Raw genomic sequence first — 27223 nt, 5'->3', positions numbered from 1 at the left:
TATTTTGATGAGCCCTAAAACTCTAAGGTGATCTATGAATCCTGCTAATAATAATAGTTGCATGCATTGTACAATTTGCTGAGGTAAGAAAATGTATGTACTACAATACATCACTCATCAGGTAGTATACTATGAAATTTCTTCATATCAGCACACTAATCCATTTAATACTGACTCTGACATGATAACTGAACACTCTTTCCATTAAAAAAAAAAAAAGGTAATTTCAGGAATTATTTTTGAAGCTTCACTATTACACCTGTGATTATGAACAAATATATGTAATGCCATTCGTAGATATTTACAATATATCACTACCAAATTCAAAATTGCTGTAGTCATCATGAGCTGTTCTAGTTCAGCATTCTCAGGTTAAGAAATTTTTCAGTCAAGTTATCCCATCCCACTACTTTTTATTTAATTTCAAAATAAGTATATTTTTATGCAATGTAATTATATATCTGCATAAAACAAATGCACAGTGACAACAATTATTTCTTAGGTATGGAGTCAGTTCTGATGGCCTCTGGTGGCAAGACATAAGTGTTTCACAGAATAATAAGAAATTTTTAGATTGTCCCTGCAGTAATCTTTCTAACATGAAGTTTGCAATTCAGGTAAGTGCCATTTTTGTTAATTAATATGTTTCATTAAAAGCATTTTGTAGGCTATCAGCATTTCAAAAAACAAAAAAAAAAAAAAATTTCCAACAGTTGATTTACTTTGTTTATTTTATGACTGATAAATAAAGTTAATTATTTTAAATATAAACATTTACTTCAAATGTAACTTAAAATTAAAAGCTACCACAACAATGTATGTATATGAATTCAGGAGATTAGAGCAATTAGGAGTAAGCAATTGATAAATCACTGTATACTGAAATTTAAGAAAATAGGAGGAGGGGGGGAGAAAGAAATAACAATAGAAATTTTGAGAAAGAAAGGATGGTTCATAAGGAAATATTTGAAATATTTTAGATGATGTAAGTTTTATTACCTGGTATAAGACCAGGACCGGCCTTCTCTATAAATGGGCCCGGGTGCAAGAAACCTTTTGGGGCCCTAAAATATTTTTCAAAGGTAAAAATTAAAGGATTTGAAATAAACGTATTGTAAAACCTCTTACCTGCAAATGAATGTTAAAGATACCAAGCTATTTTAAACCTGGTTTTACTCCATTTCCCAAGTAAGCAAACAGACAAATAAGTCAAGTTTGCGCCTTGCATTACGTGCAGGCGCAAAAAGTTTAAAATAGCTTGGTATCTTTAATTTTACGTTTATTATACCCAAGGTAAAATACTTTCTACATTTATATCTCCTCCTGAGATTTTTATTTAATAAGGTTAGAACACCTTATGGTAACTTGTTCTGTTAAAATACTTATAAGCTCTGTATTACTAAAATCTTGGTATATCTAGCCTGGCTCCAACTGATGAGACCTCAATAAAGGTCGAAACCAGTCTGGGTAGTGGCCCCTTGCCTTTAATACAAAGCATCATACATCTCCTCCAGGAGATGTGCTTTGCATTAAGGGTAAATATTAAGATTGGTGATCAGAGCTTATTCTACTTTTACCATGAGTTGCCTTGGTCTTGTACTACGTGCAGGGTCAGCTAGACTTGCAACACTTGCAGGCGCAAACTTGACTTATTTGTCTGTTTGCTTACTTGGGAAATGGAGTAAAACCAGGTTTAAAATAGCTTGGTATCTTTAACATTTATTATACCCAAGGTAAAATACTTTCTACAACTATACATGCAAATGATTTTGGCACAAGAAAAAACACATTCGAAATATAATACAAAATATAAAACAAAAAACACATTCGAAATATAATACGTTTCCGCAAATCTGTACTGACTGTGCCCACTCGATCGTGGGGCCCGGGTGCATTGCACCCCCAAGATGGCTGGCCCTGTGTAAGACCCCCTTACCCCGTATGTATTGGGGGTTCTGAAGTGATTCGAAAGTTTTATCTTTTGTCTTTAGAGCAGCATTTCCAATTTACATAACCCTTGTCCTACCCATGATACTATAAACATGGTGAAGAGCTTAAATTTTGACACTTATTCATTATATATTTAAGAGTCTGAACAACAACAACAAAAATACAGTCATTTTTCAAATGATCTAACCTTTAAATGAATGAATCTTCAATTATCTTTCCATTCAACTGGTAAATGTGTCAAATGACTTTAGGTACAGTATTATGTTATCATACCTAGTTATTTGATGAGCAAATTATTAGTAATATTATTATAATTCAGGATCTCCCTAGATTCACATGACTCACTGTGGACTTTCCATCTTAGACAACAAAGCTATCATACCATTCCTTCAACTTTTACATAATTCATGTTCTTACTACCCCAAGCAATGCATTCCATAGTGCTCCCAAAGGTTTCAATATCTTGAACTTTCTTTTCTTTTTATCTTCTATCCATCAAACTCTGCTCTACTAGTTTGTATCGTCAATTTAGATTAATTTATCCTTTTCAAACTGAGGTAACCAGATCTGAGTATAGTAATCTAAATATGGTCTGAACACGATTTTATAATGGAATCATCACTCTTATCTCTGCTGGTTGATGTCCTAAATTAGTAATCCCATGGATTGGTTACATTTACACATTTCTGATATGCCCTTAAAACTTCAACTTTTTATTGGCTATCACCTCAAGATACATTGCCTCCTCCATTTCCTCTAATATAGTTATGACCAATAGAGTATGTGACTTTCTATCGATTAACCCCAAATTTCAAGACCTTTACATTTCTTTTGATTAAAGTCACATATCCAGTAATTCATCCACATTTCCACCTTGTTCTAATCCTCCTGAAATTTCAAAACATTGGCACTATCACTAGTAACACTTCCCAACTTCATAATGTTTTAAATCACTGAATATTCCCCTGGAATCTACTAACAATGTCATTGATATAAGGATTAAATAGTACTGAACCATGCAGAATCCCACCCTTGAGCTTCTTCCTTTTACTGCTCCATCATACACATCTCTCAAATATCTATCTTAATCTCCAATCCAGTTGGCTTCCTGGTTGACCGATGGTTAGCGTATCCACTCTCCAGCCAAAAGACTGTGGGTTCGAATCTCACTGCGGACATAGATGTTTGTGAGTGTCTGTTAAAATACTAGTGGTGTAGTTGGCAGTAGATCGCATTGATGTAGTTGGTGGAGACAGAGTTGGAGAGTAGATTCCCTCCCACGATGATAATAATAATAATAACCTGATATATATATATATATATATGTGTGTGTGTGTGTGTATATCAGGTTATTATTATTTAACTACTTTTGATACTTTATTATAGAAGGCAATCAGATTATTGAAACAAGAGTATCCCTTAACAATCCCATACTAAACCTCATGGATAATATTATCTTTTTGTCTCCCCAGTTTTGTATGCAATTTCATTCTAATTTCTTCAAAATCTTATTAAGCCCAAGAGAAATACAAACTCAGTTATAGGTTGATGCCTGCAATTCTTTCACTCCTTGAGTACCTTTCCTATAGCCAACATTTCATCTAAAAGCCAGTTCAGTGGAGCTGTCAGTTCTTTAGGACATTCTCTTAAAATGCAGTGAAATCACATTAAGTCCCACTGCCTTGATATCTATAGTACTTAGTATTCAAAACACAATTCTCCTCTTGCAGTTCTAAACTTTGAACTCTCTTGTGATCCCTCTCCCCAATAAAATGATCATTAAACAAGTCTACTACATTACATGCATTGGCCACTCAATCCCCATTTCTATCTAACAATATCACTAATCATTTCTCCCCCCTTCTGGCCACATAACAATCTTAGAAATACTTAGAAATTTTTCTTGGATTGCAGGCTGATGTTTTCATATTTCAGTTTTATCATCCTTACTGTGTTAGTTACTTTCCCAAATGATATATATTCCTCACACAACTGCTCTCTACCCTCTCTTTATACTTTTCAATACCCACTGCTTCATCTGCAGTTCCTGTTTGATTTCATCATTCATCCATTTTATACCAAAATCTGTTAACTTTTTTACTTGATGTATGCAATTTGCCATTTCTGAAAAATAATTCTTTCCTCTTTCCCATGCAATGGTGGTGGTGATATCTCTCCCTTCAAATTCTTATATCCATGCATATGTCTAAGATTATTATAATCACCTGCCTTATAATTATGCTTGATATTTTACATGTGTGCACATCCTCCAAGCCAAGACTGAATGGTCATTAAATTCTCCAGTTGAGGACAAGAATGACAATCCCAGTTACAATCAGAACCCGAATTTGAAATTAGTCTTACGCATCTAGGACTAATTTCGAAATACTTGAACTTTGTGTTCCCTCTACTACATGTTGCCTCAGTGATATTTGCTCAAGAATTCCAGTCTTTTATTGTTACATGCCATTTCCTCTCCCCAGTTTATACTGCAGTAGTTAAAATCTCCCACAACAGTTACTTGTTTTTCACTTGCCCAACTTGCTAAACATCTTCTGCTCTTTGCTCTCTGTGTTCCCTGGCCTATAGCAACATCCTAGCAAGTATCCTGTCCTGACCACCTACACCTCACACACACACACACACACACACACACACACACACACACACACACACACACACACACACACACACACGCACACACACACACACACACTCTCTCTCTCTCTCCAAATCATTAGTACCATTCTCTACTCCCGGAGGACACAACTCTAACCACAAGCTCCACCACTTCTCCTTTGTATACTGCCAAAATATGCTACCCTGTCTACTGTCAGAAAATCCACTTCTGTCAGCCATGTTTCACTGATTCTAACAATCTTTGGACGGATCGAGGCTGTTAATGTCAACAATTCATACTTGATATACTCCTGGTATTTGTATAGAGAAGCAACATCCTTATCTCTGTTCCTGTACCCACCATTATTACCTCCAAAGTCCATTGAGCTCTGTGATATACCATACATTCTCCACCTTCCAAGTAACTATTTCCAAGGGAGGTTATCTCTGCCACTCTCCTCTCTGGCAACTATAGTTTTCCTGCCCTAGCACTCTCACTTGCTTAGAGAACAAAAATCTCTCCAGATGCCTATGTCTTTACATGTTCAAATGTAGCCCATCTCTTCAGTCATCAAACACTCCAAGCATCCACATATTCCAAACTTCTCTTTTGACATTCTTGCTATCAGGTCATTAACCTGGGCAGTACATTCAGTATCTTCCCTCTCACACTTTTCTGTTGAACAATCTGTAATGTAACCTCAGATCTATTGCCATAAGCAACTAACTGCTAGGTCATTTATATCCACTATGAATATCATCCTTTCCACACTTCACAGACACACACACTCTCTGTTGCTCCTTCTCGCAAGCGCTCCTCTGTCATTCTGTTTCACACATCGCAAATCATTGAGCCTTCATATATCACATCTCACAGACCTATTCATTCCTTGCTCACCTGCATTCTTTCCCTCCTTGTTCTCTTACTTACTTGCTTTCCTTCATCCTTCTCAACTCATTTTCATACTTTTCAATTCTTCTCTCAGTACCTCTTTCTCTCCAAACATCCCAATCCAATCTCAAACACATTTAAGATTTACCCATCCAATCAACACAATCTAATATACTTTTTAATGTTGTATCCATGTCATCATCTTCCACACCTCTATAAAGCTACTCATATCTTCCTGCACTCACTCATTTCTGATGCATTGTCTGTGAAAGTACTAGTGGTGGAAGTCGGCAGTAGATGGCGTTGGTGTTAGATGATGAAGGTTGGTGGAGCAGTGAGACGAGGAATTGTAGAGTAGATGCCCTCCCTCGATGAGTCTTTGGACTCCCTGGAGGTGTGATATAATAATAATAATAATATTTCTGTTCTTTACATTTTATGCAGATATGCACTATCCCATCTCTTATCTGCCACGTTTTGAATTTTCAGGATGCAGACATGCCACAAGCACAACACCTTGAGGTGTGTAGTGTGTGTAACCTTACACTCCACATGAGGCATCTATTCATGAAGGAGTATATCTCCCGGTGATGGTGCTGGCCCTTTTCTTTCTTCCTCTTTTTCTTTGTTTTTCTTCCATTATTCTTTGCTCAACATTTTTTTTTTTTTTTTTACTATTCTCTCTTCCTGACCATGGTCACATGGCTTGCTGCCATGTTTATTGTGCAATGCAACCCATGGAAATCTGGAAAAAGGGATCCTAGCAGTCATGCATTACTTTCATCCCTGCTTCAGCAAGATGGGTTATTTTGAATGGCCTGACTAAAATCAATCAGTTAATAGGCTTGCCTACTAGGGTAACTCTTGTTGTAGTATGTTCCTACCCCATGGTATGAGGGCAGGGCCCACGGCTTGCTACAGAGCTGGTATACCATCTGGCTTAACACTGACTTCCAAGTGTATTCATTTCTTTGCCAGATAGTGGACATCCATGTTGGGCTCTATGGTGAGCAGGATCTCTGGCATCAAATAAAAAATCCTTTGAGCAGGAATTCAGTCTTCATTTTAAAATTTTCCTGGGACTACAAGACCTCAACCAAGTACTGTAGATGTATCGCTAAATAACAGAAAAAAAAAAAAAAACATCCAACACACATAAATGAGTCAGTGTTTCTCATCAGGCAGTAAGGAAAATGTCATTATTCTTTATTCAGAAGTGTTTAGAAAGACTGCCACGATCTCCCCAAACAGTTTAAGAAGTATATTCTGATGATATTCTTGTTAAAGGTACTGGAGATATTGGTACTGGAGATATTGGTGAGAAGTAGGATACAGAAATGGGTGGATAACAGCACTATTCTCTATGTTTATCCGCATGATTTTGTTAAAGGAAGATGATGTTTTACTAAGATACTTATGTACTGTAACAAGGTGACAAATACCATGGACAGGGGAGATATATATACAGTGGTGTACTTCGATTTCGCACATGCTTTTGTTAGACTGTCACACGACAAACTGGTAAAGGGATTGGATAACAACTTCTAAGTTGGATCAGTGATTGGCTGTCAGATAGGTATCAGAAAGTTGTATATGGGGTGCAGTATACCGAAAGAGGAAGGTCACTAGTTGTGTACCGTAAGGATCAGTTTTGGGGGCCATTGTTGTACATTTTGTATGCTAATGATATTGGGATGGGTTTACCTAGTGATATGCAGCTATTTGCAGATAATGCAAAACTGGAGAAAGCAATGCAAAGTCGAGTGGATGTTATGGCCTTACAAGAGAACTTGAATAGGTTGCATGAATTGGCAGGTAAGTGAAACTATCACTTCAGTGTTGCAAAGTGTAAGGTATTGAGATTTGTTAGGGAATGATGGGATACAAAGTATACACTTGGTGGGGAAACTATAAAGGAAGTAGAAGAGATGAGATATCTAGGAGTGGTGGTGGACAAGGACCTGAAATTCATCAGCCACATTGCACAAGTTGTGAAGACGTAACATTGGATAATGGCAATGATGCAGAGGACTCTGACATGCAGAAATAGAGAGGTTATGATGCTATTGCATAAAGTCTTGATCAGGCCTGATATGGATTATTGTGCACAGATTTGGTTGCTGGGTTTTCCCTGTGATGAGGATATCTTGGAAAGGGTCCAGAGAAGATTCACAAAAGTGGTCTGTGGTCTTTGGAATGTGGAGTATGTGGTCAAATTAAGAGAATGTAAGAATGCAAAGCCTCATGGAAAGGTAGAAGGGGTTGAGATATGATATGATTGAGACACATAAGCTATTCAGGGCTTGTTATCAATATGACACGGAAGAGATTTTTCATAGAAGGGGAGGGAGATTGAACAAGAGGCCATCGCTGGAAACTGTATAAGGTAGGTGTGAGCAAATGTTCTTTGCATGGAGAGTGGTTAGTGAGTGGAATGCATTGCCTGAGTATGTTGTGGATGTTGACACATTGAATCAGTTTAAAGCTCAATTGGATGAGCAACTTGTGTGCAATCTCATGTGCCTCCCATGTTGAATCTCCAACTCCATGGCATAGATGTTAATAATTATTATTATTATTACATGATACCTAAAGGGAGTCCAAAGACTCATCGAGGGATGGCACCTGCTTTACAGCTCTCTGTCTCCAACAACTACAGCGAACTGCAACTACACCAACGGCATCTACCACACATCACCACCACTAGTATTTTCACAGACAATCACAAACATCCATGCCTACAGCAGGATTCGAACCCGCAGCCTTTTGGCTGGAGAGCGGATACACTAACCACTTGGCCAACACTAGGCTGGCATGATAATAATAATAACATGATGTCAATACCTTGTAAAATATGCATCTATTAGAGGTCAATAACAGAATAGGTTATCCTTAATGTTCCATATGTGGAGGTTCAGAGCTTAAAGATGAAGAAGTGACATATATGAGGTGCATCCTCATATGTGGTGATGATCACATGATCCTTACTTTTAAGACATCCAATCCTCCAACATCACTAAAAGCAAGAATCTCATCTGACCTGTTATGCTGTACATCTCTAATCTGCACAGATGCTTTCAATATCTAAAATATTGGCATATCCAAACTGCCTGTCATGCCTCTAACATTTGCTCCTGATATAGTTTTAAAGAGTGTGAAAATAAATCTTGCTCTTCATATTTTCTGACTAAATTGAATAACTACTGTACTAAATATGGTATGAAAAGCAGCAATAGACGAAGAGAGTGAAAATAAACAGAAGCATTAAAAACATCAACTGGATCCTGAATGAGAACCTGTAAAAAAAGTAAAATATTTCATCTATTTAGGCAATATTTTTAGTTAAGATGGCAAATTAAATATGGAAATAGACAAGGGAATAAGAGAGAAATTAGTCAGAACACTAAACTAGTCAATGTTCAATCCAATTTTAACTTACGGATATGAGGATTCCACCTTAAAGCATCTCATTATTATTCTAGAACAGAACTAGAGATGAACCATGGAGAATTGTTGTTCTGTTGGACATTTACACTTCTTTAAGATGTTTAGCTTAATGTTTCTCCAGAAATAGTTGCCATTCTCCTGTCAGTGGGGTTTATTACAGTATGTTCCATTTACTTACTGCCAGATTCCGAGTTAAATCTGATTGATATTGTCAATTTTATAGTGCAGCTGCCTCAGGTCTTACTTCCTATGAGTAACCTTAATCCCTCTCTTCATAATAATGGATCCAGTGTGTTCTCATATTCTGCAATAGACTTACAATCTGCTCTCAGAACATGGAATACAATTCAAAGATACCCTACCACATCAAATCTCATAGCTTACTCAGGCCAAAACACATTACAATAGATGTCATAGTCAAAAACAATTGTGGATCCAGTTTCCTTCTGTCATTCATGAAGTGTAAAATTGGCATCAGATAAAAGCTGGAACTTGAAAGGTAAATATCAAGCATTCTATTTATTCACCATGGAACGTAATGGATATTTAGGTAATCCAAGCAATTTTAAACACCTTAGGAGAAAGCTTTGCCAGAATCTTATCAAGCCTTTCTTATCTTCCTGTATTTTTGATTTTTTGATATTCAAGGTATATAACAAGAGAATCAGAGACTAAACTATTCTCTTCAGTTGCATTAGAGCCATACACTTTGACCTTTAAAGAGGAACTGATAAATTCTTTTAATCCCTCTACCCCATGCCATCAATGCAGGGCCTGATGAGCTTAATTACAAGATGATAAAACATCTCCCTATCTACTTCTTAATTTCAGTATGCAGAGTTATTTCACATTGTGAAATGAAAATCATATATCACTTGAAAATCATCTCCCACAAGGCTGCTTGAAGAAACATTCATACTATAGTGGAATTCGAATCGAGCATTCTATTGCTTGGATAGCAAAATTACTATCCACTGAATCTACCAAATTGGCTTCATTTAATTGCATATTAAATTAAGCTTTTGTTAATTAGTTAATGTTAGTCTTGTAATTTATTTTTCTGCTTCATTTTGTCAGTTTCATTTGAGTAAAATTTATTTAATAATTTTTGTATTAATTCAGTTATATATTCTTTTTCTTATAGGTGGTGTGCACTGAAAACAAGAATTTAAAAACTCCTGCTGTAGGAACCAAATTAGTTCCTAATTATACTCTTCATTTTTATCCTCCTGTGGTGATTCACAACTTGCTTCCTTATTCCATGGAAATTTGCTGCAAAGTAAATTTTTTTATTTTTTTATAGGAATTTTGTGTTTTAGAAAAACTGCTAAATGCAGCTATACCTTACATCATAGATACATTTCAGAACATCACTTCTTTTTTCAGGACTAAGAATAACATAGAATGAATGAGGATACATATATTTATGCAAAAATAAATAAGCTGCAATAAAGAAAAAAATTCAAAATTAAAAAAGATATTAGAATCAAATAAAATTAATTAATAATACTTGTCATAAATAAAAAAAAAGTCGGAATCAGATAACTAGAAATATAAATAGCTCTGTCAGGGAATGAAGTTTGCAGTACTATGTGAGGTGAAGGGATAAAAAATCTCATTAATTAATTATTATTATTAATATTATTTGAGACCTCCAGGGAGTCAAGGACTCATCGAGGGAGGCTGTAAATTACCCAACCCAGCTATCATACCTTCCCTTAAATTCATTTACACCAGATGCAATCACTACCCCTAAAGACAAATTATTCCACTCACCTCTCTGGGAGAAAAACCTAGCTCTTACCCCTTTCTTGACTGAGAACAACCTTAACTTCCATGGATGCTTATTTAGTATAATTGAATATAGTTTATATTTATAGTATCATGTAAGTAAATTAGTTACAGTAGAGCATATAACATAGTATTTAACGTAGTATTTAGGGTTTAGTTGTGATAGTTCCTCAGCACAATTTGAATGATGGAAGCAGCCACAGCTCCAATTGCAAATGGCATGTCACCAAGTTCTCCACAATTTAAGGACTCTATTTTGCATAACATAGTACAGGATTTTGTGGCTGCGGAGCTTGTGGTATGTATGCATTCCAGCAGTTGGATATGTGGCGGGAGACAGAACGGGAAGTGTATATATGTGCAAATTGTAGGCAATGCAGGAACTTAGTGACTTAGATATTATGATAGCCGACCTTGTTGCATCAGGGGTAGGAGAATTTCGAGAGACGAGTGGTTAGACTCATCGAGGGAGGCCCTAAACATCATGTCCACACAACTATGCGATTATATTCTCACAATATCTATCATACCTTGTCTTGAACTCGTTCACCATCATAGCACCCACAACAGACTCTTGCAGCTTATTCCACTCATTTACCACTCTAAAAGTAAAGAACCCAGCTCTAACACACCTGTTAACCACACTCTTGCCCACCTTCCATAGGTGTCCCCTAGTTCTCCCACCACCAGTCCTGATCTCAAAAATATCCTCTGAATTAATCCTATAGAATCCCTTTAGCAATTTGAATGTCTCGATCATATCTCCCCTCCTCCGCCTATCAACTAGTTTCTGCAACCCACAAATCTTCAACCTGTTCTCATATGGTTCATTCCATAGACCTGTTATCATCTTAGTCACTCGCCTCTGGATCCTCTCCACCTCCTCCCCATCAAGAAGGAACTGAGGTGACCAAATCTGGGCACAGTAGTCGAGATGAGGTCTTATCAAGGCTCGGTACAGAGGTACAATAACTTGCTTGTCTCTGCTCGTCAAGGTATTTTTCAAACAACCAAGTGAGTTGATGAGCTGATTTAGCTACTTTTGCAGTGTGCCCCCTAAACTTCATGTCCCTATCCACCAACACTCCCAAGTCCCTGGCCTCATCAATCTCTTGGAGTACAGTTCCACCAATGTGGTATACTGCTGCTAATCTTTTCACCCCAAAATGCATAACCTTACATTTTGTCACATTAAATTGACATCCATTCTCCTTAGCCCAGAACTCCAATCTATCTAAGTCATCCTGCAAGACTTTGACATCTTCTGCATTCACTATTGCCCTACCAAACTTTGCATCATCAGCGAACAAATTAATTGTTCCACTTAGATCCTTCCCTATATCATTAATGAACAGATTAAGCAGCAGTGGTCCAAGAACAGAACCCTGCGGCACACCACTAGTCACAGGCCGTCTTTTGGACTCTACTCCTGAATAAACTTCTCTTTGATATCTCTCCATCAACCAACCACCTATCCACCTCACCAACCCTATATCCATTCCCATATGTTGTAGTTTACGGATTAGTATTCCATGTTGTATCCTGTCAAACGCCTTTGCCAGGTCCAGCAGTATCACTGTAAACCCATTTCCCTTATCCAGTTCAGCCGTCACCTTGTTATACAACTTGAGCAAGTTACTGAAGCATGATCTACCCTTCACAAAGCCATGCTGTCCCCTGTACAGTATCTCGTTTTCATCAATCCATTCCTGTATTTTTCCCTTGACTACTTTCTCTAAGACCTTGACAACGACTCCTGATATGCTGATCGGTCGGTAATTTGCAACCGTAGTCTTGGATCCTCCTTTATGCAGTGAAACTATTTTCCCCTCTTTCCACACCTTCGGGACTAAGCCAGACCTGAGACTCAGATTAAACAACTTATGATTTTAAGGATTCTTTATCAAAAGAACTTTTAGCAGTTATGGTGTCTCTATCTCTTCAAATATAGAAGAAATAATTCACATTTCTATCCCTTATGTGCAAGGCATTAGTGAACACATAGTGAATGTTTTAAAACCACTGAATTTTAAATTTTTTAAAACATTCAAAAATGAATATTTTTGTTACCTTTCATGAAAATTCTGTGCTAATAAAGTTTTTTACATGAGTTTTCCTCCAGTGTTATAATTCTTTTCAATATATATATGCCAACTCGAGGCATTTCATTATTGAAACATTCACTATTTCTCCTGCATTAGCAACTATGGCTCATCTTTTCTGTTCTGTCCTGTCATAATGAGGCAACAGACTCGCTCTTTACTCTCTCAATCTTCTGTTCCGCTCCTGTGATCAACTCTTACACATCTTCTCTCATTGCGTGTTTCTCACATTTGAGAACATTCACATCTGCCAAAACAATCATCTCTTTCATTTCTCTCATCTGTAAACAAACAGCTTCATGAACATCCTTAATCTTCACACCTGGGAAACATGCTTTTGTTGCATTCTAATTAAATATTATTATTATTACGGGTATCTCCATGGAGTCAGTAGACTCTCGCGTGAGACCCAAACTAGCAAAACAATATCTGACATAGCTCTTCTTGAATTCATTTACAGACGAAGAGCTCACAACTAGGTCAGGCAATGAATTCCACTCATTCACCACCCTCCAGGCAAAAAACCTTGTTCTGACACCCTTGTTAACCACACTCTTCTTTAATTTCCAGGGATGACCTCTTGTTCTTCCATCACTATCACACAGCTGAAACATTTCCCCTGCACCAATCCTATAAAAACCTTTCAGTAATTTAAATGTTTCTATCATATCCCCTCTTCTCCGCCTATCAACCACTCTCTGCAATCCACAAGCTCTCAATCTATCAATGTAGGGAGCATTTTTTACATCACTCACCAACTTGGTCACTCTTCTCTGAACCTTCTCCACAGCCTCATCTTCAGGTGACCAGACCTGAGCACAGTAATCCAAATGTGAAAGTATCAATGCTTTATAAAGGGGAATAATAACCTCTTTATCTCTGGATGTCAGTGTGTTCCTCAACAACCAAGTAATCCTATGTGTAATCTTGGACACCTTAGCAATGTGTCCTCTGAACTTCATCTCCCTATCTACCAACACCCCTAAGTCCCTAGCCTCATCAATCTCTTGGAGTACTGTTCCATCAATGTAGTACACAGCTGGTAATCTTATAATCCCAAAATGCATGACTTTACACTTTTCCACATTGAACTGACATCCATTATCTTTTGCCCATTCTACCAGCTTATTTAAATCATCCTGCAAACTTTCAACATCAGCTTGATTTTTTATTGCATTACCCAACTTTGCATCATCATCAAACAACTGAATATCTCCCTGTAAGTCATTTCCTATATCATTTATATACAAATTAAACAACAATGGCCCAAGCACAGAGTCCTAAGGCACACCACTGGTCACCTGCCTCATCCTGGACTCGGCTCCTCCATACACCACCTTCTGTTATCTCTCCCTGAGCCACTCTCCTATCCATATCACCAATTTAGTATCCATTCCCATCTGCTCCAATTTGCGTAACAGTGTTCCATGGGGTATCCTGTCAAAAGCCTTAGCAAAATCCAGAAGTACCACTGTGTAGCCAGTTCCTTTGTCCAACTCAGATGTCATTCTATTATGAAAAGTTAATATATTGCTAAGGCAGGATCTACCTTTAACAAAACCACGTTGGCCTCTACAGAGTATCATATCCTGATCCACCCATTCTTGAATTTTGTCTTTAACCAACTTTTCCAATACTTTTACCATTACTCCTGAGATGGTGATTGGTCTGTAATTAACTACTGCAGTTTTAGAGCCACCCTTATGCAAAGGAACCACTTTGCCTAACTTCCACTCCCTAGGGACCATACCAGAGTTCAAACTTAAATTAAATATCCAAGTAAGAGGGGTTGACAATTCATTTGCACATTCATGCAACACCCAAGCTGATATTCCATCTAAGCCTACAGCAGTGTTTGCATTTAAATTTTGCAATATATTAAATACCTCTGATTCTTTAGCTTCAATTCTCACATTAGTTATTGCTATAGGTACAGAGATATCCTCACTTGGGTGATAGACTTTTGAAAAGTGATTACTCAGTAACTCAACTATTACATCTGATTTTGTAACCTCAATACCATCAGCACCCACTAAAGTTATCCTTCAAAAGTCATTCTTCCTTTTACTTGCTACATAGTGGAAGAACTCTTTGTGATTACCCTTGATCTCTTTGGCTAAGGTCTTCTCATAATCTGATTTAGCTTTTCTTACTATGCTGGTAACCTTCCTTGCTTGAACCTTGTACTGCTCATTGGTATACTGATCGCATTTCTCCTTGTACATTCTCCATAACATTTTCTTTTTTTGCAGATCAAGCTTGATACTACTGGTCATCCATGTAACACCTGCCTTGTTTGACTTCCTGACCAAGGGGACACAATCTTATATTGCTTTCCTCAGATATCCGCTGATTTTATCCCATGCACTACTAACATCCTTCCCCTGCAATATGTTCTGCCATGGGATGGATGCAAGCTCACTCCAAAGCTTGTTATAATTGCCTAACCTGTAGTTCCGTATATACCCCTTCTTAACAGAAAAATCCACAGATTTTGCAACCTCCCTAGTCAATACCACATGATCACTTTTACCAATTGGAGGTAACGAGAACACCTTATGTATGCATATAACCTCTGAACCAATAACCAGTTCCAACACTCTCACACCACGTGTCCTTTCAGTTATGTGCTGTTTCAAGTAATTATCTCATAGAAGATGTATGAACTCCACTTCCTTTTTGCTACGTGATATTTCCTCTTTCCAATTAATATCACATAGCAAAAAGGAAAATTCATGCATCAGCAAATTAGTGCAGGTTTAGTGATTATTATGGGGATTTTAATTCACTAAACCTGCACTAATTTGCTGATGCATGAATTCAATATCTCCCCCTGTACTCCCTGGCCTATAGCAGCATCCAACTGTATATTTGGTTGCATTGGTCACTATTTCGCACCAGACTGCCTCAAATGATCATTCTTGTTATACTACTTTCTTTGGCTGCAACACATCTGTTGTCATCAACAGTACTCCTCCCCCTGTTCTATCTTCTCTATCCTCCCTGAAAATACTGTACCCATCACATTCAATTCCAGTGACCACATCTTCTGCTGACAGCCAAGTTTCACTAATGCCTACAACTTTTGGTGAGATTGCACTGACTAATGCCAAAAATTCTTCTCTCTTATTTCGAATGCTTCTTGCATTGGTATACAAAAATTGCAGATTCCCTCTAGAATACCCTCTAAAATACATCTTTTTATCTTTACAAAAATTTGTCTGATGAAAGATTAACTTCACTCAACATTAACTTCAGACACTCTTTTCATAATCTCTTTCATATTTCATCCACTATCACTGACTCATTCCAATGCATTCTCTGCTACACTTTCACCATCATGACTTGCATTACTAATAAAAGTTGCATTCTTCTTTTGCTTTTAACATGAAATTTGCAGATGAAACATTTCTCACATACCCTCTCTTCCACTCTCTCTTTAATATCATAAACCATCCACTCTTAGAACTAAATATGTTGAACACACACTACATTGCAGAAAATTCCTCCTCTTATACTCAATGAATAAGGAAGATTTTATTGCCATTTTTATCATACACATCAATGCCATATAAAATACTTTTTTAATTACATCATGTATTAAATTTCATAATTACACACTTAACTACACTGCCTGAAAAATGCTACCAATAATAATTATTAACATAAATTACTCATATTTACTAGAATAAAGGCATTTATCTGTATGTCACGTGCATTGGCACTACTTCCAATACTATGCTTCCGTCACATCAAGACATGAGATGATAATTATTATTATTATTACACCCTCCATGGATTTGACAGACCCATCGTGGGAGGTTCATTCAACTCACAACATATTTATCATATAGAATCTTAAAATCCTTAACACTCCTTGCATTAACAATACATTCTGATAATGTGTTTCATTCACTGATGATTCTCCATGTAAAAAATCTACTCCTCACACCCCTCTTCACAATAATCCACATTTCTTCAACCTCTCTGATTATTCCACTATGTAAAAAAAAAAAAAAAAAAAAAAAAAAAAAATATTCCACTATGTAAAGTTTGATAATAGCACATGGAGTGATGTGTTGTGCATACATGGTTATCTGGCTTCCATTGTGATAAGAAAACTAGAGAGCGAGAGCAGAGATTATAGAATAAGGCAACATCAAGGTTCTAGTTCAATGGAAGCAGTTGAAAAAATGTAAATTACTTAATTTAGTGATAAGCAGAAAGAAATGAATATTATAGTGACTTTAAGTGAAATAATTGTTACAGGGTAATCATTTAAGGGATTATAATATAACTAGAGGACAAAATAGGTAGAATACAAGAGACCATTCCTGAAAGTTGTATAAATGCCTCCATAGTGCAATCGGAATAACATTGGAACAGGGTTTGATTTTCGTTATGACGAGGGGAATCCTTATATGGGCTTTTTCAGTTGAAGGTGAGTTAGCCGATCTCATATGGAGGTAGCAGGGCTTTTTCTCCTGGAAACTCGGGATTCTCATCCCACATACAGACAAATTGGCCTTCAGAACACCTGTAATTTACAGACAAAAAAAAAAATTACTGTTGTAGGTAATGATGGGCAGTAGATGGCATTGATGGTAGTAGGAGAATTAAGTAGTAGTGGAGAGGATGAGATACATTTAGCGAAGTAAAGTAGAGAACCTTCCAGCTATGAGTCCGTGGACTCCCTGGAGGTGTCATATAATAATAATAAAGAGTGGTGAAATGAGTGAGGAATATTTTTTCCAGGAATAACAGAAAGAGAGTGAAATGTATTGTCAGAATAGGAATATTTTAAAGGTCAGTATGATAAAATATGTTGCTTATTAAGCGTAACTTCCCATAAAGATTTTGATGACTACATGTTGGTTTGTTAATAATAATAATAATAATGCACCTCTTTGGTAGGACAAATTCCAGGTGCAAATCATGTCATAATGAGGTACATATATAAATACTTTTATATATGTACCTGAAACTAAGTTAGCCATTCTCATACAAACATTGCATACTAAATCATAGATGGGATATGCAATATCTGTATTACACGCTACACTGAAGCATGCAGTTGGAAGTTTTCCCACTTGGTTATGGCATATAAATTAAAGATGCCAAGAAATTATACACTTGGTACAATCCTTTATACAAATGTAAGCAAACAAACTTTGTGCCTGAAGTATTTTTAGGAGGACTGGGCCAACTCATATTGGGTTGGAAAATAAATTCGTTTGGTTTTTTAGAGTGAATGAAACACATTTTATTTAATATATATAATACATACTAGTCAGTTATATATTGACCCGCTTTATCAGTGACCTCTTGCCATCTGTCCAACAACTTCATTATGCTGCATTCATAAAACTCCTGAAGTTTATTGGCGAAAAATTATCCAGGTGTCTTTTGACAGCCTCCTCATTAGTGAAGGTTTCCCTGTTCAGAGAATTGTGCAGTGATCGGAATAAGAATAATCGTAAGGTGCCAGGTCCGGTGAATGCGGAGGATGTGGCAAAACATCCCAGCCAAGACGTAACAATTTACTCCAGGTTGTTAATGATCTGTGGGGTCTGGCGTTGTCATGGTTAAAGACAACTCCTTTCCGATTTGCCAATTCAGGATATTTTGTGCTAATTTCACGGGCCAGTCATGTTAACTATGAGCAATAGACAGTTGAATCAATCGTTCTGCCTGATTGTAACACCTCGTAGTGGACAACACCTTTATAATCCCACCACATAGAGAGCATGATCTTCTTTGGGTGTAATCCTGCTTTCGAGGTTGTTTGTGGTGGTTCGCTCTTGTCCCCCGATCTTTTACGTACCACATTATCATATCATACATGCCCCATTTTCCATTTCCTGTAATCATCCGCTTCAAAAATGGGTCGTTTTCTTGGCAAAATATGTTACAGTAAATCACAGATGGATATGCGATTAGTCATATTGGCTTCAGACAATTCATGCAGCACCCAAACATTGAGTTTTGAAACATCCCAGCATGGGCAAATGGTTTTCAGCACTTGCATGGGATATGTTCAGTGCTTCAGCAATCTCCCACACTGTTTGTGATGGATTTTTGTCGACGATATCCTTCACAACACTCGAATCAGCCTTGGTCAGGCGACCTGCACGAGGCTCATCACTGACATCGAAATCTTCAGAACGGAATTTGGAAACCACTTTTGTCATACATGTTCTGTTAAGGCACCATCCCCATATATGCTGCATATTTTTTTATGGGCTTCTGCAGCTCGTTTGCCTTTTTTGAAAAAAAAAAAAAAAGCAAAATATGTTGGTAATGTATGTTATTTTCTTCCATTTCTAAAAATATGTTACACACACGCAACTGGGATAGGCCAAATGAAAATTCACTGAAAGGTTATGTGAAATGTCACCGTTCAACTGCGCAATAGCGTTGCATGCTAGTGCAACAATAGCGAAAGGCAAAGCGGTGTAAACTTGTACTAACGCATAAACTTGAATGAACTTATTTGCCAACCCAATATATAAAAGCTAATGACTTCACATCGCTTGCCTTAGTATCCCATAATGCAAAGCCCAAATCCTTACAGAGATGTATAATGCTATGCATTATGGGAAGGGTCACTACCTAGACCTTTATTGAGGTCTCATCATTGGGAGCCAGACCCAGAAGTGATACTAAGGTTGAAGTAATGCAGAAGTCATATTTTTTGCATAACCTAACCTTAGTGTCACCTCTGGGTCTGGCTCCCACTGATGAGACCTCAGTAAAGGTTGAAACCAGTCTGGGTGGTGATCCCTTCTCATAATGTATAGCATTATAAATATCTGTAAGGATATGTGCTTTGCATTATTATGGGATACTAAGATAAGTAATGTGAAGCTATTAGCTTCTATATACAAGTTGCCCCAGTCCTGAAAATACTTCAGGCCCAAACTTTGTTTGCTTACATTTGGATAAAGGATTGAACTAAGTATGTAATTTCTTGGTATCTTTAATATATGAAGTAGCATGTAATAACATCAATAACAGTAGCAATATTATTTTAACATTTTTAATGCTACTATTATTCTACTATTTTTTTCTGTTGATTTATAATCTAAATATATGGATGCTTATCATGAAGCTAAAGAAACAAGGCACATCCAGAAAACAATTATTAAAACACTTAAGGAATTGAACAACGTAGCTAAGGATATCAATTAAATTATACTTTAATAAATACTTTCCGATATTTCGGCAACATCACGTTGCCATCTTCTAAAGGAACTTACAAAAAGGTACGTGCACGTAGGCACTACAACACAGTAACTGGGAATGAAGAGATGAAGCTATTTTTCTCCTAAAAGTCCTGATGGTGCCCTCTAGCGGGCTAAGTAGGTGTTCTTGGCCGTTGGGCTGAAGGTCTGCTGATGTAAGCCTCCCAAATTTGAGGCAGTCGCATACAATCAAATTTGTTGCGGTCTGGAGAATTTCTTAGGGCTGAAGCTGATTCCATAAATAATCTTTCAAATTTGTATTTGCTACGGTGTATTACTGTAGCTTTTTTCCACTGTATTCTGTGGCGTGTATCCAGAGCATGATCTGCAAGACCAGAATGGCTGTATTTGTGAAACCGGATGTAGTCCTTATGTTCAGAAATTCTGATATTCGCTGTCCTGCCTGTTTGGCCAAAGTAAGACAGTTTACATCTGAAAGGGACCTGGTATACACCAGGTAGGTCTAGGGGAAGTGGTTGGTGTTTAGTGGAGCGGATAAGGGATGCCAATTTTATGTAAGGTTTGTAACAGGAGGTCAGGTCATGCTTTTTTAAGATTTTGGTAATCTTTTCCGAGGTGCCTCGGATGTAGGGAATGGTGATGGATTTAGAGTAATCCTTGTTGTGGAGGGGGTCTGTGGTTTGTAGGTTCTAATATTTTTTGGATTTTATTTTGGTGGGGGGGGGGGGGGGGTAGCCATTGGCTGAGAAAGTGTTGAGGATGTGATTTAGTTCAGTGTTTAGGGCCATGCTGTTTGAACAGATTAGTTTAGCCCTGTTGTATAGTGTTTTCACTACTCCATATTGTTGTGAGGGGGGGGGGGGGTTGGATTGTTGCTGAATGTATCTGCCTGTATGGGTGGGTTTTCTATAAACTGAGAAAACCAAGGTTCCATTACGCTGGCGGGTGACTAGTGTGTCTAGGAAAGGGAGGCTGTTTTTTTCCTCTTTTTCCAGGGTGAATTTGATTCTGGGGTGTTGGTTGTTTAAGTGTTTTAAGAAGGAGAGAAGTGTTTCAGAGCCATGTGGCCAAATAGCGAACACATCATCAATGTAGCAAAGCCATGTGGTTGGTTTTTGTGGGGCCACGTGCAGACCATGCTCTGGATACATGCCACAGAATACAGTGGAAAAAAACTACAGTAATACACCGTAGCAAATACAAATTTGAAAGATTATTTATGGAATCAGCTTCAGCCCTAAGAAATTCTCCAAACCTCAACAAATTTGGTTGTATGCGACTGCCCCAAATTTGGGAGGCTTACATCAGCAGACCTTCAGCCCAATGGCCAAGAACACCTACTTAGCCCGCTAGAGGGCACCATCAGGACTTTTAGGAGAACAATAGCTTCATCTCTTCATTCCCAGTTACTGTGTTGTAGTGCCTACGTGCACGTACCTTTTTGTAAGTTCCTTTAGAAGATGGCAACGTGACGTTGCCGAAATATCGGAAAGTATTTATTAAAGTATAATTTAATTTATATCCTTAGCTACGTTGTTCAATTCCTTAAGTGTTTTAATAATGCATAACCAACGTATAAGCCTGTCTACGAGAATCCAGAAAACAAGTTCCATTCAGAATTTATCACCAAATAAGATATGCGAGAGGGATTGCGCATGTGTGCAAGCGGAGAGTCGTAGTTCCACATATATTCTTTCCTCACAGAGGGCCTCGCACTGCTAGCAACCACTCAGGTAATCACCTCATGGTCACTCACCAACTGGAAGGTGATTTGACACCTCCATTTATAATAACATCCTCTGATGAGATGATTAAATCCTAGACCCATCAATCCTCATGTGCCCTCTGTTACATACTGTCTGAGGTAGTTTTCACTCAACTCATTTTCTTTACTTCGAGTTGCTATCTCATCATCTCAGTCTATACTGCCATTATTAAAATCGTCGATAATTATCATATTTGACTAATTTGATTATACGTTTCATAATCGCTGCCATTCACATTGCCAAGTCTATAACATCCAACTAAGCATTTCATTCTATTAACTTCTATCTCACACCATACTGCCTCAAAACTGCTGGCACAATTCCCTATTTGCATCTCTATTTTGTATGGACATAACTCTTTTTCTGTCATCAATATCACTCCCCCCCTCCCTTTTTACCCTTTCTATTTTCACGAAACACATCATACCCTTCCATCTCTATTGCTGTCAGGATGTCATCCTCAGCCAACCATGTATTACTTATTCCAACCAGTCTTGGGTGAAGAGACTCAGTTAATGCAACCACTTCATTTCCCTTGTTTCTTACAATTTTAGCATTTGTATACAAACATAACAGGTCATTCCTGGTTTTACAGCAAGTTTCACTGATGCACTTATTAGATATGACTTCTCCATACTTAATTCGAGCCATATCTTTTTCTCCTTATTCATCTTAGAACCTTCTTTAAATCCAGATCCCAGGTCATCCCCTTCCCTTTTCGTCTAAACACGCGCACACACACATATTCACATCATCTTGGAGCGTCATCCTTTCTCACACTGTGTTCCCCTATCCATCCTGAGCCTCCCCATTTCCCTGTTTGTCTTGCACACTTGTTCTCTCATTCTCTATGCTCATGCTACACACTTCTTTATTCATAACCACCACTTCAATCTCTCCTTTCTTACTCTACCAGTCTTTCACATCTCTTCTTACTTGATCAGATTTATTCTCTGCACTCATTTCTCTACCTACCAGAAGCAGTCTCCCCAAAAGACTCGCATCAAAACCATTCAGACTCAGTTCAACACTCTTCGTTACCTCTGTCATACCTATATAATTTGTTTTCATCATTTTCACTCTTCCATAAATATCTTGAATTCTCTTAATGTCACTTCTCATCTGATTTCATCTCTTGCCTCATCTTAACCAACTGAGCTCTCAAATCTTGTGTCACATTTTCGCTCTCATTCAGTATCTCAATTTTATTGTGCAACCATACATGCTTGTTCAACATTAACACCTTTCGCCACCTTACCTTTAATTGCACTCTGTTTTTCAATTTCACTACATTGGCATCACTTTCTTATTTCTTACTATTGATTGTTAAGTTCATCAGATCACTCATTCGCTTTTTCAAAACGTTTTTACCATTTTTTTCGCTGCTCTTCTACACTTTCCATCTTTTCTGTTCAAACGAGCACATCCTTCTAGTGGCATTCTCACTGCTAACACTTTCAGTTAGCAATACGTTTACATTTATCAAGTCCTCATGCAGATCACACTTCACCCATGCCTTCCCTCCATCCACCTTAAATATCCATAATTTATCTATATAATCGAACAAATACATATAGCACACCTCACATTTCATGAAACGACTGAAATCAAAATTAAATTTCTGCAAAGACAAAGCCGCCACCATCTTTCCTTCGCTGGTTGCTATACTAAGCTCTATGTTTAACTATTTCATAAAGAAACAAGCCCACTTACATTAGAAACATTGCAGTCGTACAACTTTTATGGCAACTCTTACAATTAATTATTCCAACAAAACTTATCTGAAATTTTAGTTTTACAAAACCTTCCAGCAAACCGCCACCTCACATGAATGAAAATGAAAATCAAATGGTCTTCAGCTAGCCATTGAGTCACTCTATGCTACCATGCATGGAGTGACTCAATGGCTAGCTGAGTCACTCTATGTTACCATGCATGTGGGACCTTCCCTATCCCATATATTATTTGGTGATAAATTCTGAACGGACCTTACTTTCTGGGTGCATCTACATTTGTTAAGTCCAGTTTGCTGATTTTTTTTTATTTTTAGGGAAAAACAAAAATCAGTTTTTACTTTTAAAAATGCTAATCTTAAATAATTACTGAATTTTACAGAAAGATAACCAAAATATCAAACTTGAGGAAGGTGAAAAAGTGCCTTTTTTTGATATTTGCTCTCACAGTATACAAGAAGTTATCATTGAAGTAAGTATAAGAAATATTTTATAAATGTTATTTTTATTTTATAAATATTTAATTTATATTATATACTTTTTCAGACAATCAGATGTGGTTAAAACAACAGATATTAATTGTAACTGTTTGACTGGTGATATAACTTAATTCAGATTCTACTCAAGATTGTAAGAAGTGTCTGTCATCTGATATTATTGGAAAACACAATCTCTTCAAATGATGCCTTTGTTTTTTGCAAATCATGCATGTTTAAATTATTGATGTTTAATTCTCCTAAATGATAATAAAGAAATAGAAGGACAAGATCTTACACCAATAACAACAACAATTACATCTATGACTATAAATATTAATAAAGGGTTAATCCTAAACATAACACAAATTTACACACCCATCTCTGGACATTGAGATGAGGAGATAGAGATTATCTATGAAGAATTAGAAGATTGTTTATGATTAAATCAGCATATATCGACTATAGTAATGGGAGATTTTTACTGTAAAATTGGAACAATGGACAATAACAAAAAGTATAGGAGAGTTTGGTATTGGAGATAGAAACGAAAGAGGAGAAAGGCTAGTAAGATTTGCAGAAATTCAGTCTATTTAATTATTAATTATTATTACGTGACACCTCCAAGGAGTTCAAAGACTCATCGAGGGAGGGCACCTACTCTACAACTATCCCTCTCCACCACTCACCAAAACAATCCAACAACTACAGCAAATCAACATCTATAACTACCACTAGTATTTTCATAGACAATCATAAACATCCATGCCCACAGTGGGATTCAAGAGTAAAGAAGAACTACAATCTATGACAAATGAACTATGGTGGGAAAGCCTAAAAATGGAACTTAAACATTGAAAAAATAAAGCATATGACAAAAGAAAATGAAAAGGACAAAATAACTTAGGCAGAAAAGAACTAGATCAAGTAGATGAATATATCTGTCTTGGACAAACAGTAAGTTTTAAAGAAAGACAAAATAAAGAAATCGACAGAAGAATCAGCAGACAACAGGACATCTTGTATTTCCATGACATAAAGATAGGCACTAATGGTCCCAGTGCTGGACCCTGTGAAACTCCATTTGTATCCTTCTTACTTTCTGATATTGCTCTCCCATATACAATTCTTTGATATAAAGTTTGATACCAATCCAGTCCACGAACCTGATATCCAAACACATTTTCTAACTTTGAGACCAGCTTGGCACCCTGTCAAATGTATTTGCAAAATCCAAAATAATGACAGTCTATGCCTTACCCTCATTCATTACTGTTAATACTGTATTGTAAAAGGCAACCAGATTACTAAAACAAGGGTGCCCTTTAACTAATTCATGCTGGCTTGCAAAAATAATATTTTTCTCATCTGATCAATTCTTGATACATGTTTCTTACTAATTTCTCTAAAATCTTAATAAATAAAGAAAAAATACCAACTGGTCTACAGTTTAAATTATACTGTGAAGAAAATTATATTGTTTTCACCTTTATTGATGTCTCATCATTTGGGAGTCAGACCCAGGGAAGATCTCAAGGTTGAAGTAATGCAAAAGTCATATATTTCAAAATAATAAAAAGTATATCTTTCTACAACTATCCCTGATTCAGAGTATTTAATAATAAGATGATATACCTTTTTCACTCCTAGTATATGAAAAATATATGACTTCTGCATTATTTCAACCATGGTATCATCACTTAGTCTAGCTTCCACTAATAAGACCACAATAAAGGTCGAAACTGGTTTGGGCTCTGACCATTACTTAATTCTTAGTTATACAATTCCAATGACATGCATAATGACGTGATATCAGCAAGAACAGAGGACTTCAGCTTAGTCCTAGCAAGACAAAGATTAGTTTTCCAAAGGAAACTACAGGCAGGGAAGCTCCTGAGAAACAAATGTACCTGAATGAAGAAAAAATTGCAAATTCAGCAAGTTCATGTACTGGGGGTCCATTATTAGTGTGAAGACTTGCTGTTCTGAAAATATCACAAGAAGATTATGAATAGCTAAAACAATAAAACAACAGTTGGAGACCTGTCTAAAATCTGGAAGTATAAATCTATCTCTACAGGAATATAGTTGAAGATTCTGGATGTTTTTGAGGATATCATATACTAAAAAGTGGACAAATGGATGGGTGTTAGAAAGGATCAGTAGAACTTTAAGGCTACTTAATTATATTGACAGAAGAAAGCTGAAATACTCCTACATATTGAAAGGATGAAAGGAGGACTTCTCAAAACAGTAAAGGAGGATAAAGTTCCTGGAAAAAGAGGAAGGGGGTAGACTGCCAGTGAGATGGAAGGATAGTTTGACTGATCTTCAGAGAGTTGAAGCTTCCAGAAAAGCATACAACAGGACCACCTGCGAGGACTGATGGTGGCACATCATCGAGCAAATGAGTGACCATACAGCATCTGATGATATATAATGAATATATGGATGGATAAACTTCTGTCACACACTATATACTCTCAAAGCTATTAATGTCATTTCTGCTCAGATTGTCTAACTTGAGAGTGCATAATTTATCTCTTTTCATGAGTAACATCCCACCGTCCCATTTACTTTCTCTGTATTGGTTGATATTTTTGTACTCACCATTTCACTAAAGTATTTTTAGATTCATCATTATGATATTGTAGTAATATATATATTGTTTGATATTCACAGTTGCTCATATTTCTGCAAACGTTCATTATGAACATTTCCATATGTTTATATTATTTTTTACTCTATGGCCAATGTTTAACATATGTAAAGATTTTTCTTTTATATTTATTATTATTATTTATTTTATTTGTATTGGCATGATTTTGAAAAAGGATGATAAGGATGGTTGGGTCTCTGGTAGACAGCTAAAGCACTATCCAATATGTTCATTTTATTTTCTTAGTGTTTACATTATGTCAGATTAATGGGCTGTTTGCAGGTCTGTTACAATTTCTTCCTAAATTGATCAGGTTTCTCAACTTTGTAGGGACATTTTTAAGGATTGGTGCATCTTCTTTATCTTTAAACTTCTCATTTATTTTTCTGTATAAATTGTGAGACTTGTGTTCTAATGCTACAATGTCATACATGTATATGTCTACATATATACAGTGCAGATATATGTGAGGGTGCAGAATAAGCATGCCTTTGTGCTCACAATATAAAGCATCTTCATACTTTATTCAGTATTTGGGCTTGAAGCAGATCCTGAGAAGTGTTGCATAGTATGTGGGCTAAAT

The 27223-nt window shown here is 36.8% G+C and overlaps 1 protein-coding gene across 10 annotated transcripts in view; it reads left to right on the top strand.

Moving 5' to 3' along the window:
* LOC150104358 (intermembrane lipid transfer protein VPS13A-like) overlaps nucleotides 1–27223 on the top strand; it is a 2072875-nt gene that overhangs the window by 1511160 nt on the left and 534492 nt on the right. For all 10 annotated transcript variants that reach the window (XM_090396324.1, XM_090396319.1, XM_090396320.1 and 7 more), the window contains 3 exons: nucleotides 503–617; nucleotides 10053–10187; nucleotides 23888–23977. In XM_090396324.1, the coding sequence (XP_090252450.1) occupies nucleotides 503–617; nucleotides 10053–10187; nucleotides 23888–23977 (340 nt within the window). The remainder of the gene's footprint in view (nucleotides 1–502; nucleotides 618–10052; nucleotides 10188–23887; nucleotides 23978–27223) is intronic.

Source organism: Typopeltis vanoorti, chromosome 8 (genome assembly GCF_054136105.1).
Source record: "Typopeltis vanoorti isolate ZY-2024b chromosome 8, IOZ_Tvanoo_1.0, whole genome shotgun sequence".
Taxonomy (NCBI): Eukaryota; Metazoa; Arthropoda; class Arachnida; order Uropygi; family Thelyphonidae; genus Typopeltis; species Typopeltis vanoorti.
Note: the sequence above shows the minus strand (reverse complement) of the source record. Positions and strands in the feature narration are given on the sequence as shown.